Source organism: Equus quagga, chromosome 3 (genome assembly GCF_021613505.1).
Source record: "Equus quagga isolate Etosha38 chromosome 3, UCLA_HA_Equagga_1.0, whole genome shotgun sequence".
Taxonomy (NCBI): domain Eukaryota; kingdom Metazoa; phylum Chordata; class Mammalia; order Perissodactyla; family Equidae; genus Equus; species Equus quagga.
In genome coordinates this window covers 139,512,207-139,527,780 of record NC_060269.1, presented here as the reverse complement: position 1 = coordinate 139,527,780, position 15,574 = coordinate 139,512,207, and the positions used below count along the sequence as shown (strand labels likewise).

Here is a 15,574-nt window from a genome sequence, read left to right as displayed (position 1 = left end):
ACCATTTTCACAATTTTATTGGTTCATTTTACTGATATTTTGGTATTTTAATGAAGAAACGGCTAATCTTAAGCTTTTCTGAATCTTGCATTTATTCATCTACTTTGCTTCAGAAAAAACAGTGAATATAAATACACACACATAAAGGAACATAAATTATGACCCATAATCTTCTGTTTGTTCATGAATCTTCCTTTTATTCATATATTTGGCATTTTGCTTTAGAACAAAATTAGTGAATTTATACATATTTACTAATGTGTGTCACATTGTCATATAAAGGTGAGTGTGAATGTGTATATATTCACTAATTTTTTTCTAAAACAAAATGCAAAATATACATGTCATTTTGTATTATTAGATTACATTATATATTATATTATTATATTGTATTTATAATATATATTATATGTCATATTATATATATCTCATATATATTATATATAATAAAAATAAGGTCAAGTGCACTGAATATAAATTACAACCCATAGTACAAAGTACCCATTAATAGCCGTTTAGCATTGGTAAAAAATCCACATTTACTCATCATTCATTAAACAGATATTTACTGAAGACCTACTATTTGCCAGTGACTTTGCTCAGGGCAAAGTTTTAATGATGGCATTGTTTTTAATGATGGCATTGTGAGTGTAATTAAATGAGGCATTCTTTCAATATTCAAATTTACATATGTCTATCAGTCAGTGTATGTATCAATGACAAGGAAGTATGTGTAAGCAATGGAACTTTCAAGAACAAAGGTTTATTTCTCACTCATAAAATGTGTCTGTTGTGAGTGCCTCCGCATGTCTCTGCTCCAGGACCCGACAACAGGTGTGGGCTCTCTGTGGACCATCACAGGTCTTGCAGGGAAGAAAGCAGAGGGATATGGAAAAAGTGAGCTCCTTCTGAAGCTCTGTTCTGAAGTGAAGCTGGCACTGCTGCCCACACTTCATCAGCCAAAGCAAGGCATGTGGTCACTTCTAATTTCAACAGGCAAGGGTGTGAATAATTATGAATAACATTACAGTCTACCCCAGAGAGTTACCCAGTGTTTTGCTATTTTCAGATAAAAGCTGAGTGTTAACAATCTGCTGTGAACAAGAAGATCTTTCTCTTTCTAAGAATCACTAATATTTCAATTTCTGTGGTAACAGCAGACTCCATTTCTTTCTTTTTCCATTTTAGAGACTTAAGTAACAACCGAATAAGCACCCTTTCTAATCAGAGCTTCAGCAACATGACCCAGCTCCTCACCTTGTGAGTGTGAATGTGTGGTACTGAATATTTATTAATTCACTGGACAAAATGCATTTTCTAGGCCCTGGACATTCCTGGTAAACAAGACAGAGAGAGTCTCTGCCCTCAAGGAATGTAAATACTGTTGGGAGAAACAGACAAATAAAACCTCAATAAACAGACAAATACAGATATTATAAAAAGTATTGGGCTCTGTAAAAGAAACAAAGAATAGTTTTTGTTTGTGGTGGGGCTGGGAGAGATCCTTAAGGCAGACCTCTGAGGAAAGTCACTTGGGGGGGGGGGGCGGGCATAGTTGAGGCATCAGCCTTGGAAGCATTCTAGACCATATTTAGAAATAAATATGTTGTATTAGTGAAACTACAGAAAGATTAAAAATATGTACTATGCATCAATATTCTCAATTTATAAGATGCTTAAATAGCTCTTTTCTTAACTGCTTTGCTTTAAAAATGACATTTGGCCATTATGGTATACCTGAGTAAAACAAATTGGCTTACGTGTGCTTTCAGAATTCTTAGTTACAACCGTTTGAGATGTATTCCTCCTCGAACCTTCGATGGATTGAAGTCTCTCAGATTACTGTAAGCATTTTATGTTCAAAACACTTCTTTTCTCAGTGATCTGAGAAATAATAATTTAACTTTAATAATTTAATAATTTAACTGCTTTGTTGAGTCTTGAGTATTTTTAGATATTTGCATTAGGATTTACTACAAATTTGGAAGTAGGAAAATTGTATCTTATTGTATCATTGCTCAACAGCTTTTATTTGAACAACATAATTTTCTCTTTTGTAACAAGGTGCTGTAGTCATTTATTTGATTATATAAATATTAAGATGTATGTTTCATATAGATCCAACTAATTTTGAAAGAAGTATAGGAAATTTTAATTTCTTTAAAAATTACATAACACAGAAATACATTTTTGCCATTAAAAATATATTTTAAAGTATATGAAATAAAACATGATCCTCAGTCCCAATCCCTTCCCCTAGAATCAACAGTTAAATAGTTTGATGTTCTTTTCTGGTCCTTTTTATATGCAATTTTTTGTATACTGATATATGTATGTCCCTGGCTATATAACTTTTAAAAACCATAAATAAGATTTGTTCTTGTTCTACCTTTGGCTATTTTTATTTAACAACATGCTTTAGCCTATTTCCTTCCATTCCATCACATAAAAAGATTCCTCAACTGTTTAACTGGTATAGAGTATTCCATAGGATGAAGGAACTATAACTTATTTAATCGTCCTCATCTCTACTATCATTTGGTTTGATTCCAAATTTTAATTCTTCTACACAGTGCTGGAGTGAACATCCTACACGTTCATCTTACTGTCAAGTATATCGCGAGAATACCAGAAGTAACTGTCAAGTTGTCCCCCAAAAGAGGATTTTGTCAATTTACAAATTTATTTTCTAGCAATTCTATTTTAATAGAGTACCTGTTTCAAAGCACGCTTGAAAATATTGAATATTATTAATCCTTTCATTTTCATCATATGAAAGATTGAACATTATTTTCTATTCCTGTTTTAATTGCAATTCCAATTACTAGAGTATTTGAGTATATTTTGCTTGTTTAGTGAGCATTTGTGCTTCTTATTCAATAAGCCTGATCGTATCATTTTCCATCTTCTGTTGGGTATTTTGTCTTTTCCTTGTTAACATACATATCTTTGTGCATCCACTACTTGACTTCTAAGTTTGCAACTCCTTTTACAGAATTAATCCTTGTGTCTTTCATATTATGGATATATTTTATGTTGTCAAAAATTTATCACTCTTTTCCTTTGTGGTTCCTGAGTTTTATATAATGCTTTTGAAAGCCTTTCCTATCCCATGTTTATAAAAAGGAGCTCTTCTATATTTTCTTTTAATACATTTTAGTTTTATTTTTACGTTTAACTCTTCAACCTAGAATTTATTTTACGCATATTATATGAGGTAGAAACTAACTTTTTACTTTTACAGATATATACCCAGTTGTACCAAGACTATTTATTGAATAGATCATCTATTCTGCACTGATTTAAAATGCTTATTATAAACTAAATTCTCATACATGCATGGGAATTTTCCTGAACTCTCTGAAATGTAGGAAATTTAATTCTGCTTTTTTTCGCTTTCAGTTCTTTACATGGAAATGACATTTCTGTTGTGCCTGAAGGTGCCTTCAACGATCTTTCTGCATTATCACACCTGTGAGTACCTAGTTCACGAAGGTGGGTTTAGAGTCAAACTCTCCCTGGCAAGTGAGTTTGGAACAAACAGAGCTCTGCCACCCTTTTACTGTAACATCATAAGATGTGATTGGTTCCATTTTTAAAGAAAAGCTCAAGATTTTCAATCTAGATGTGATGCTCTCTACAAGGTAGCCTTGATTTATCCTTTTGCCTCTTACTCCCCATTATTTGAGTTCTCTTTGCTTAGCTAAAATGATCTCTTCTTACAAACACGGCTCCTCAACTTCCCAGCCTATGCCTTTTCTCTTAATGTTCTCTGATTCTAGAATATCAGCTCCCTTCAGTTAGATCTGCCCAAACCCTACATTTCCAAGTGACCGCTCAGGTATCGAGTCCTCCATGAAACGTATCCTGACTTGATCAAACTGGATTCATTTATTGAGCAAATATTACTCAGCATTGACTATGGCACCATGCAGAAATAAATTAGAGAGATTCAAGACTTTGCAATGTGGTAGGGGGAAACAGCTAAATCCTCATTTCGGGTGAATGTTTTTCCTTTGTGTTCTCTCTCCTAGCAGCCTGTTTGTACCTCTGTATTTCTTGGAAATGCAATAAAACAATTTAAAAATGTGTGATAAAAGGAGTCCAAAAAACTGTGTTGGCTCAAATTCCATTATTTTGAGTTGTAATGTTAAGACCATGGCAAAACTGGAAGAAGTTCAGACAGCAGCCCTAGAATCCAAAGCCTTGGAGGTCAGGCTGAGTTTGCCATCACCTGATGGCGCTCACCTGCTTCAGCTTAAGTATCAGTGTCCGTTGGCTCCAAGTTCCCCAAAAGAGGTTGCTGCTGTATTATCTCCTGGCTTTGCCCTCCCCTCCAAAACCCACTAAACCCCATGAAGATAAGAAGTTTAGAAAAGTGAGACAGGGGGATTGGCAGAGGCAGGAGGCAGTAGTCAATCATGCTGTATCTGAATGTGCCTTTTGGGGGCTCTGTTATCAATCTAGGTATTTTGCATATCTGACTATCACACTGTTTGGTGTGTACTGTTAATATCCCTTCCTCTAAACTGTTAGGTCCCAGGAGGCAAGACCTTCACTTTTCCATGTGTAAGCCTCAGCCCCTACTGAAAGTCAACATCAGGGCCACCCCCTGCAAACTCTGTGGATGTCATTTGCCTGAGAGAAAATGTCAATGAGGTCCCTAGCTCAGGGTTGCAGGGCCACCATACTGTCTGGCAAAGAATGGAGCATAGAGGAGAAAGTGGCCATTCTGCTAGTGTGGGGGTGGTTTATCAGAAAAGGCTGCCTAGGAAAGGTGCTGCTTGAGTCAAGCAGAACTTTCCTTTATGTGCCACTCCCCCCTAACTCCTGCCTCTAGAGTGAGAGCCATTTGAGTCTTCTTTGTCCTGTGTCCTGTTCTGTCATGTATTTCATTTATACATTTATCTTTTACTCCCTAGATCATATCAGCTTCATTCACTTTTTCTGCTGAGCCCCCATCCAAGGGCTTAGCAAATGTTAGTAGAGATGAGATCAAATTATTCAAAAATATCATTTTGCTCATTTTTAATTTAGAAGAAGGGTTTGAATATGACAGACACATGAGCATAATATTTTACACTCCAATTCTTGGTTAGAGTTGGGCATTAAAACTGCTACAACATAAAGTATTATGGTTTTGCAAGTGTATTTTGGGGGTTTCCTGATAAAAGAATAAGATAGTTTTGCTTAGACGGTAGACCTAGAAGAATTACTAATCACAAGTTAAATATAAATCAGAATTAATCAGTTTTTTAAATGCTACTTTGTGCATCTACCACTTGTGCCCAAACTTGGCAAGTTTGCCAACTCTTTTTGCTGAGGAAGATTTGCCCTGAGGTAACATCTGTGGCCAATCTTCCTCTTTTTGTATGTGAACCACCACAATAGCGTGGCTGCTGACAGACGAGTGGCTTAGGTCTGCACCCAGGAACTGAACCTGGGCCACTGAAGCAGAGCATAACGAACTTGACCACTAGAGCACCAGGGCTGGCCCTCTGGCATTAATTTCTTAATCTGTAAAATGGATTATTAGTAGTATTGACCTCATAGACTTGCTATTTAGGATAAAATGAAGTAATTCATGTAAATGGCTTTGCACAGTTCCTGCATATTATAATGGTGCAATAAGTGTTACTTATTATATTGATTACTCTCCCTGTCACTACCACTGCCTATGTGAGTAGGAACCAGAGTTCCAGCTGAAAGACGTTGTAAAGGGAGACACCAAGCGAAGGTCAAGATCAGCTCTGGTGGACTAACTTGATGTATATTTATTATTTCGTGCCCCTTCTTATCTTCATGCCTTTGTACTTACTGGTCTTTTACTCTGAAACATCCTTCCCAACTTTATCCACCTACTTGAGTCTAACTATCTAAAAGGGTAGACTTTTTAAATCACCAGTCCTCCAGAACGGTCACCTGCAGTTGACAGTCATCTTGTAAAAACTTCTACCATAACACTCCTAATGACAATTATTTTAATGTATGAGTGTATGTTATACGTTAATTTCCTTTTCAGAATAATGTGTTATTCATATTTGGGTCCCCAGAATCTAGAATAGCGACTGGGTTTTCAGTAAATAATTGGTGAATGAAAGAAGTGTTAATCTGTACTTAGGTATGCTTGCACTCAATATGCTCCTGTCTCTGCAAATGTAAAGAGACTTTGTAAAGCCCGGATGAGTGTTAACACTATTGACAACTCACTAAATCTCAGATGCACATAATTCAGGAAAATGGGGAATCCCCAATGTCTCCATTTTCTTCTAAATTATAATCATCAATAAATCTATAGAGATTTTCTACTAAGCATCGGTTTGGGTTATGTTCCCTTAGGAAATAACAGTACTTCCGTACTTTTGTGTGTGTGTGCTTTTGTGGTGTTGTTTTTCCAGAGCAATTGGAGCCAACCCTCTTTACTGTGATTGTAACATGCAGTGGTTATCCGACTGGGTAAAGTCAGAATATAAAGAACCGGGAATTGCTCGCTGTGCTGGCCCTGGAGAAATGGCAGATAAACTGTTACTCACAACTCCCTCCAAAAAATTTACATGTCAAGGTAAGGCTTTTAATCATTTCTACTTCTGTAAATAAATATTCGCAGTGTTAATTTCAAAAGGAAAAGGAAACCATTTGCCCCTAGGCCTCAAAGTTATAGCTGAAAAGCCCCAACAAACAATTCCTGTTTCCACCCATGCTTGGACAAGACCTAGAGCCCAAGTAAAGAACTAGGTTTCTCGAATAAATCTCAGAAATGGTCCTTTGGAAATGACTACATTTTCTTTAAAATGTGTGAAGAAATGAAGAGTGCACGATTTCTGGAACTTCCTCTCATAGCCTCTAACAAGTGAAATATTTTGCTTTTGCCTTGTCTGAACGTGTGCCCTGCTCCTAGGGCTGCCAGGGCCCTGTGGCTTCCTGATGGCAGGTAAGGAGAAACAAGCCCTCCCCAGTGTTCAGGCCAAACCTCAGACTTGCCTCCTGTGCTGCGCTCTTCCTGTGTTAATGTGGCTATTTCTTCCTTGTTCTTATCCCTCTTTTTCCCTCTGTTTTATGTATCTGTGAATTCAAAATAGTGTCTTAGTAACAAATCTTCTCTTCTCTTGTTACAAGAGTAGTATATGCCCAACATAGAAAATCTAAAGAAAAGGAAAATGTGAACAATAAGAAACATTCTGTTTCTGCAAGAACTAAAATTAACCGTTAATCACAGTAACCTAGAGATAACCACTATTAAGCTTGTTTCACATATCTTTCCATTTTTTCCAGTCAAATATATGGGTTTATGTTCCTTACCACAAATGAGATAGAAGGTTGCTATGATTCTTAATTTGTAAATGTTTAAAGAGGACCGCTCATAATTATTAGATGGAGAAGAGAAATTCTTGAAAATTCTAAGTGTATAATCAGTAAATGTTTATTAAACATGTTTTATGTGTAAAACCAAATCCCAGGTATTGAAGAGCATAGAGAAGCTTACAGTATGGCCTTGCCTTCCAAGGCTTGCAGACCTGGCAGAAAATATAAGCTTTCGACGCTCAAACGTTTAGGTAGGATACACGTATCTGAGTAGGTGATATTAGGCAGTGGGACATAGCCTGGGCTAAATCCCATCTTTGCGTTTCAGTAGTTATGTAACTTTGATTTAGTAGCTTAACCAGGCTGTGCCTCAGTTTCCTCATGTGTAAGCAGAAGTGATGATTGTATGTACCTGGTAAGAGTTTTGTTAAGATTAGATGAATTACTATATGCGGAATCTAAAGAAAAGAAAAAAACTGATTTTATAGGAACAGAATAGAATAAAGGTTGCCAGAGACTGAGGGGAAGGGGAAATGGGGAGATGCAGGTCAAAGAGTACAAACTTTCAGTGAAGAATAAATGCTGATGATCTAATGCACAGCGTGGTGACTATAATTAATAATATGGTGTTGTACACTTGAAAGTAGCTGAGAGCAGATCTTAAGTGTAAAAAAAAAAGGAGTTAACTGTATGAGGTGATGGACATGTTAATTATCTTGCTCTTAGTAATTATTCCACAATGTAAATGTATGTCAAATCTCACACTGTACACTTTAAATATACACAATTATATTTGTCAATTATTCCTCAATAAAGTTGGAAAAAAAATAGTTAATAATGTAAAACGTGCTGTCTCATATGCAGTAAGCACCCAGTATGTTAGCTGCTAATTTTATTATAACATTGCTTTTCAAAACACTAACAAAAAAATGATGTGAGACACTCCATGATTTATTGATAAAAGAAAGAATTTTCAAAAACTATATTCCCTCCAAACACTTTGAAGTTGACATCTAATTTTTTTCATAGCTATAAATGGTTGCAAAAGATGTAATTTGCAGCACATTGTAAATATTGACATTTTAAAATAAGACTCTTCCATTATTGTTTTAAATGTATTTGGTGGAATCTAAATATCACAGCTAATTTTAAAAGAGACAAAAACAAGATTCTCTATAACATTTTATATTGTTCTTTTCCCTTGAACTTCTGTTTTTCCCCTTTAATTCCTATTTCCAGTACCTCAGAGAATTGCATCATTCTTTACTATAAAAAAAGCATATAATTTGAATGTTTAAAATTTCCTGCCACCAAAAGTCTGTGAGTTTCTAAAGTTTTCTTTGAATTGTTGCCATTAATAATCATGCATCATTGTTGAGACAGCATAATTATTTATCAGTATTTTACTATTTTTATTAAAAATCAAAAGTGAAGTTTTATTGAAGATGCCTCTCTGGGATTATGTACATTGATTGCAAGAGACTTTTCAAATAACCAATATTTTAAAATTGTCCTTTTGTGACCCCAGATGTTTCCTTGGGGCAGTGCCCCATGGTAAATTTCTGGTGGGCTAAGAGATATACTGTTCTTTTGTGAAGTGGAGATGATTGTCAAAGGGGAGATAGGGAAGGAGACACTGGCATAAAAGCTTACTCTTAGGCATGTTATTGGGCAGATTGGTTTTAGAAAGATTATATGGGGAAGTTGAGAAACTACAAACTGACTGTGTCCCCCTTCTCTGTAGCCCGGGATACTTGTACCTCATGTCAAAAAATGCTGCTGCTTATCTGTATTTCTTAAAATGTAGAGTTCACTGGAGATATTTCTTGAAAAAAAAATTTTACAATAACACAAATTTGAGAAAAGCTACATACTTATATTCTATTCTTAGAGCATCATGGTATACGTTAATTTATTAAAGGTTCTCAGAAGTCCAATGCATATTTATATACATACATAGATGTCTCTTTAATTCATGATTTAGCTAACTAATTTGACCTTTTATCATTTAATGACTGTAGCATCTCATATACTTAGTGTAACATGAAATATATTTGAGGCAAAATTGGTCTAGATCAGTGCTACCTGATAGAACTTTCTACAATGACAGTGTTCTGTATCTGTGCTATCCAATATGGTAGCCACTAGCCACATGTGGTTGTTGAAATATAGTTTATACAATTGAGAAAGTGAATTTTTAATTTTCTGTAATTTAAACTTAAATAGCCACATGTAGATAGTGGCTGCCATATTGGATAGCACAGTTGCTACAAGGGCTCAGAGGAAGAAATTGTGTCGGAGGAGAGTGTTGTGAAAGACTTAGTGCAAGTGTCTAAGCCAGCTGTTTGGACAAGCAGACAAGTATGAGGACAGCACTACAGGTGGGTGGAAGTACAGGAGCAGAGCTGTGCTGTAGGAAAATGCTGGAACTCTGGCAGTTCAGTATTAACTAAGTTATCAAATCAACAGATTACATGTATTTCAAGGTATATCCTAAACTGGGTAGCAGACTGCGTGGGTGTAGGCCAGTTGGCAAGAAGTGTAGACATTCAGAACTCAACAAATATAGTGTAATTGCATTTAGCAGACTTTAATATCTGCTCAGTTTTTCTATACCTTAATATAATTTTAGTGATAGCAACCGTTGAAACTCATAATGCCCTTTGATAGCATTTCTCGCCATTTGTCAAAATATTGTGAAGTTTCATTGTCTTAAGACTCTGGTAGTTCAAACTTTATGACAATTCAAACTGAATCTTTGCCAATACTACTGCTGCTACTACTACTAATAATAATTATAGCAATAATAATAACAGTTAACTTCAATTGAGCAGTTTGCATTGTGCTGAGAATTCTACAGAAATTTTTCTCTCTTTTAATCTTTACATCATTCTTGTAGTAGGCACTATTATTTCCCCGTTTGAGAGATGAAAATGTAATTTAGAGAGATTGAGTCTCTGCGATGCTAAATGAAGGAGCCAGAATTTGAACCTTGACTCTCTGCCTCTAGGGTTTACCACTACTTTATAATTTTCAATAAAAATATTCTCCAAACAAATTATCAATATAAAAAGAGTGCCACCCTACTATTGAAACATACTTAGAAAATAATAGTTCTGAAGCACTCTGGCATGCTTTGCTGAAATATTTTCATAATAAATGGATTAGTAGAAAGCCAAGTATTCTAATTTATTAATTAAAATAATTCACTCTAGGAAATCTACTGAGTATTGTGTTTTTGAGCTTACATTCTTTATGAGCTTGAAAGCAGTAAAATGCTGCTGCTTTAAATATTTTATACTTTGTTTTTATATTTTAATTAACTTTTCCCATAGTTATGCCAGTTTAACGTGTTTTATTTTATTTGCGAAAATCATGTAAGTACATTCTTCTAATATTGTGGTTTGTAGATTTGTAATTTAAAATTACAGCAGGAAGATGAATATTCCTTGTTTGAAGACATGTTTACATAGCTATGTAATAATTTGAATGCTTCCTCTTCTAGGAAAGGCTATGCTATTATTTTGAGTAATTAATTATTTCAATACAATTTTTATCCTACATCTTCAGACTATTTTCTTTATAGTATAACCTCGTAGTTTCAGTATACAACAGAAATAAATGTACTGGATGAAGCAGGTCATCAAAGCATATTTAATTAATACTCAGATTAAAGTATTTTTGAATGGGAAGCAGATGGTCATGACTTGTCTTTATAACCCAAATGTCCTGTCCTCATCTTTTAAATATCAGGTGAAATTAGAATGATCAAGCAGTCTGCAATAAAACAGAGGTTTTTGCCCTCTCCAGGTTTTCATTGAAAAAGTCAGCATGGAATTTAGAATATTGTTAATTTCTAGTATTCCCTTTGTTGCTCTTGGTTCAAGAAGATTTAGCTATACAGACAACTAAATTATTCATTTTTAACTTGACAGGTATTTATTAAATACTTAAATGTGCTAAGGAGTGAACAGTATAATGGAAATGAATGATACATTCCTTCTTTTATTCAACAAATATTATGTGAGTTTCTGTTATGCACCAGACACAGTTCCAAGGTATTAATAATACAGTAATAAACAGGACAGAAAAAAACTCTTGCCTTCAGGGAGCTTATATTGTACTGATAGATACACGTACATAGATCATTCCAAAACAATATGGAAGTTGGTGATAGAAAGATAGACAGTCATGCGTCGCTTAACAACAGGGATACATTCTTAGAAATGCGTCATTAAGCAATTTTGTCATTGTGAAAACATCGTACAGTGCACTTACACAAACCTAGATGATATAGTCTATTACACATCTAAGCTATATGGTACTAATCTTATGGGACCACTGTGATATATGTAGTTTGTCACAGACCAAAATGTAATCATAGGGTGCTTGACTGTATAAGATATTAATAATATATATACACACCAAACAATTATGGAATTGTAACCAATACCACCAGGTCCGTCAGGGCATCAGGAGATTCTTATAGTGAGTCATATGAAACTGAGAATGGAACACAAAAGAGAGGAAGATGCCCAAATTGGGCAGGTGTATGGTAGCCGCAAGCTGTAATAAAGAGGCGGGGATATGGCCCTCAATGATACTGCGTTACTTCATTTGTAAAGGTCAGCTGAAGGGTCAGGAAACCTGGGACATTTTCATAGCCCCAGATGACCAACATTTCACCACCACATGGTTGATCTCTTCCACTAATTTTATATGTTAAGAGTCCTCTAGATTCTGGAATTCCTGGGGAAAATTGCACATCTCTCAGCAACAACTTTGTAATACTGTTGGGTTTTTTTCAGCAAGATCAACGTCTTTTTGAAAGGAGTTCTTGACAAACTTGAAGTCTTTTGTTTTGTCGTTCAAACTTATTGGTTGATGTTTTCCTTACTCATTTAATTAAACTATGAAGGAAGTTAAATAATTAGCTCAAACTGGAAGCAATGAAAAATTCACTACTTAGATCAATTTCAAAATAGTATTTACGACTTGGTCAAATCCTTTTTACATTTTCAGATTCAGTATCACTAGCATATAGCATATATAACTTTGAAATAACCTTAGCTTCTTGGGATTGTGATTTGCTCACTGGCTAAAGAAAATATTCAGGTGTATACAGAGTTATTTGCCAAACTGACCTTCTTTAAAAAAACAAATAATGGCTGTTTTTCATTACACTTTTTAAAATTTAAAACACTGGGAAAATTTTAACAGACATTTATTTTAGTAGGTGATAAGAACCGACAATTTGTATTCTGTTCTTAAATTTTGTACATCCATATTCTCTATGATGCAATAACTCCATAAAATAATTATTACTCTTTACCATTTAATTGTGACTCTAGAAATTTATTTACTAGCCTAAGGTTAAATAGTTAACCATTTATGTAATGCAAATTGATAGGCTTTAACCCCCTATCATCTGGAGACCATCTCCACCCCTCCACTGGAACTATGAGGATACCAGTGACTTCCATCTTGCCAACATCAATGGCTTCTTTTTAGTTATCTTTATTTGCTCTCTTTTTATCTTAGACAGTGATGGCCACTGCTCCTTCTTGTACATTCTCCTTGCCTCTTTCTTCATTCCTTTGCCAACGCCCCTTTCTTTCCTGCTCTTTAGTATTAACATACATGGGGTTTCCTCCTTAACCCTATTAAATCTATTGATTTCAATCCCATGGCTTCAAATATCTAGCCATGACTTTTCTTATGAACTTCAAATTCATATTTCCATTCACTTAGGGAATTCCTCCCCCTTCATGGCTTGCAGAAACTTAAAACACATATTCCAAAACATGTATTCCCTTTATCCATATCCTCTTGCAACTGTGCTATGTAGTTGATATATATATATGTCTCTACTACTAAACTATAAGTTTTTCCAGAAACTTGGGCATTTCACTTGCCCAAAACTTAGCGTAGTGCCTGGCACAAAGTAGGCCCTCAATAAATATTTGATAAGTGAATGACTTAATGATGAAATGTTGTTAAAAATACGTGTTTGTGGGGCTGGCCCCGTGGCCGAGTGGTTAAGTTCGCACGCTCCGCTGCAGGCGGCCCAGTGTTTCATTGGTTCGAATCCTGGGCGCGGACATGGCACTGCTCATCAAACCACGCTGAGGCAGCATCCCACATGCCACAACTAGAAGGACCCACAACGAAGAATATACAACTATGTACCGGGGGGCTTTGGGGAGAAAAAGGAAAAAAAAAATAAAATCTTTAAAAAAAAAAAAAATACGTGTTTGATATTAATGCTTAAGAAAAGGAGTAATGCAATAGCAAGTGGAGCCTAGAATGTTTGGTTTTAAATAAAAACCTCCTTTTAGTTAATTATGCCCAGCATCAAATATTTCCTATGTTTTTCCTGAGTTGTCTTTGATGTACCTCTGACTTTATATGAGGGCAGTGCTAGAGGATTCCGTTATTCGACTCATGTTTCCATGGGATGCCAGAATGAAGGCAGACTCTGGCATATACTTAGAAATTTGTATCTGGAGCTTTTAGTAATAAATCAAAGTGAGATACAATTCTCAGTGGGTGGCAATATTGGTGTCAGATGCATAGCTAGTGATTTGAGTCAAGTAAGCAAGTCTGCCTATAAGCTTTAATGGATTTGAGGTCTGCCAGTTCTTCCATTAAAGATTAAAGTAACTGACAATGACAAATTGTTAACCAAACTTTCTGCTCATTTTCCCTTTGAATTATTAAGCTAAACACACCTCCAATCCATATAGCTGATGTTACAGGACTCTCTTAAGTCAAGACCAAATCTTAAATCAATCTAGTTATCCCGGACTGGCCTCCTTCATTTCAGTGACGTTAGTAAACATCTGTAGCCCTGAAGCTAGATTTCTTTTCTCCTCTATGGCACACATCTTATGAGAGCTAATGTGTTGGTAATAATTTAGCATTTCTTGGAATTACTTAACTTTGGGAAGGAGGAAAGATTGAAGATTGGTGAAGTTGTATCAGCAAGCAAGCCATGGTTCCTTGCCAAGTAGCAGTGCAAGAACGAAGAGAACCTCTTCTTCTTAATGTTGTACTGCTATTTCTGGTGGTTTGTCCATGCCAAATTTACAAATCACAGTTGCAGTTCTTAAAAACCATAAAATCATTAGCTCTGGGTGTTGTTACTCAGTGGATGATTATCTCTCAGTGCCTACTTCCATTCTCCCATGGTTTAGATAATAATAGCCCCTACATTTCAGCAACACTAGACAGAAGGTACTCAGTGAACTTGTGATGGACACTGAGAAGAACTCAGTGAACGTCTTTCTCTTTTTAAGTAAACCACTTATGTTTCCCCCATCGCCCTGCCTTCTTTGGAAATCTAGGAACATGTCAGAACTTGCTGTGGCTTCTGTGCTTGCTCTCACTATGTTCCCTGCTCAACATTCATTAGCATGTCATCCAGTGCTTAAAACAACCCATTGACATGGCTGCCATTATTCTTCTAATTCTACAACTTAAGTGACAAATGTAGGTTACCAACTTGGGTTGATGGACTTCAGATTTTCTCTCCAAGATTACAATGCATTATGCTAAAGGACTTGTCTAATTACTATTCCTGGACATCTTCGTTTCACCTGGGAATAATCAAGTGTGTAAAATTCTACAAGTGTTGGTTTGCTTCTAGAGAACTATGCTAACTCTTCCACCATTTCATTATGACTGTATTTATCATCTCCCTTTAGCTCTGGTATCACCTCCTTATTATAGACAGATTAAAGACATCATTCCTTTTGAATAAGAACTTTGCAGGAAAGCACCTCAGAGAAAGTTTCCTGCATGGAAAATGAATCACAAAGTGAAGGCAACAAAAAGATAGAAGGTAGACTTAGAAGTGGGGCAAATATGAGTGGGAAGATGAATGACAGGAGAGAGCCAGATACAAGGAATGTAGTTCCAAGGAGTAAGCATATAGAAATAAGCAGATTTAGGTAAACCAGGTAGATGTAAAAATCACATTATAAGAAGGATATTTCATTAGGTGGAATTACAGCTTAAATAAAATAGGAAAAGGAATTGTATCATTGTGAGATATTTGGACATATCAGAGGATGGTGATTTGGAATTTATATAATTTACAAACATCTTTTGAATTGCCTTTCCCTCAAGCTCAAGTACCAGAAATAAGAAATTATGACTGAAGAATTGACTGTAAAAGAAGGATTTGAAAAAAAGGAAAAGCAATAAATGTAGTGATAGTAGTCAACCTTACCAACCTGAAGAATTTAGAACTCAATATTTTGCTGTATTC

General features: G+C 35.5%; 1 protein-coding gene across 2 annotated transcripts in view; it reads left to right on the top strand.

The window, feature by feature from the left end:
• The window catches only part of SLIT2 (slit guidance ligand 2), a 366,489-nt gene that overhangs the window by 299,938 nt on the left and 50,977 nt on the right, over positions 1 to 15,574 (top strand). For both annotated transcript variants that reach the window (XM_046656964.1, XM_046656963.1), the window contains 4 exons: positions 1,189 to 1,260; positions 1,773 to 1,844; positions 3,403 to 3,474; positions 6,399 to 6,562. In XM_046656964.1, coding sequence (XP_046512920.1) covers positions 1,189 to 1,260; positions 1,773 to 1,844; positions 3,403 to 3,474; positions 6,399 to 6,562 — 380 coding nt within the window. The remainder of the gene's footprint in view (positions 1 to 1,188; positions 1,261 to 1,772; positions 1,845 to 3,402; positions 3,475 to 6,398; positions 6,563 to 15,574) is intronic.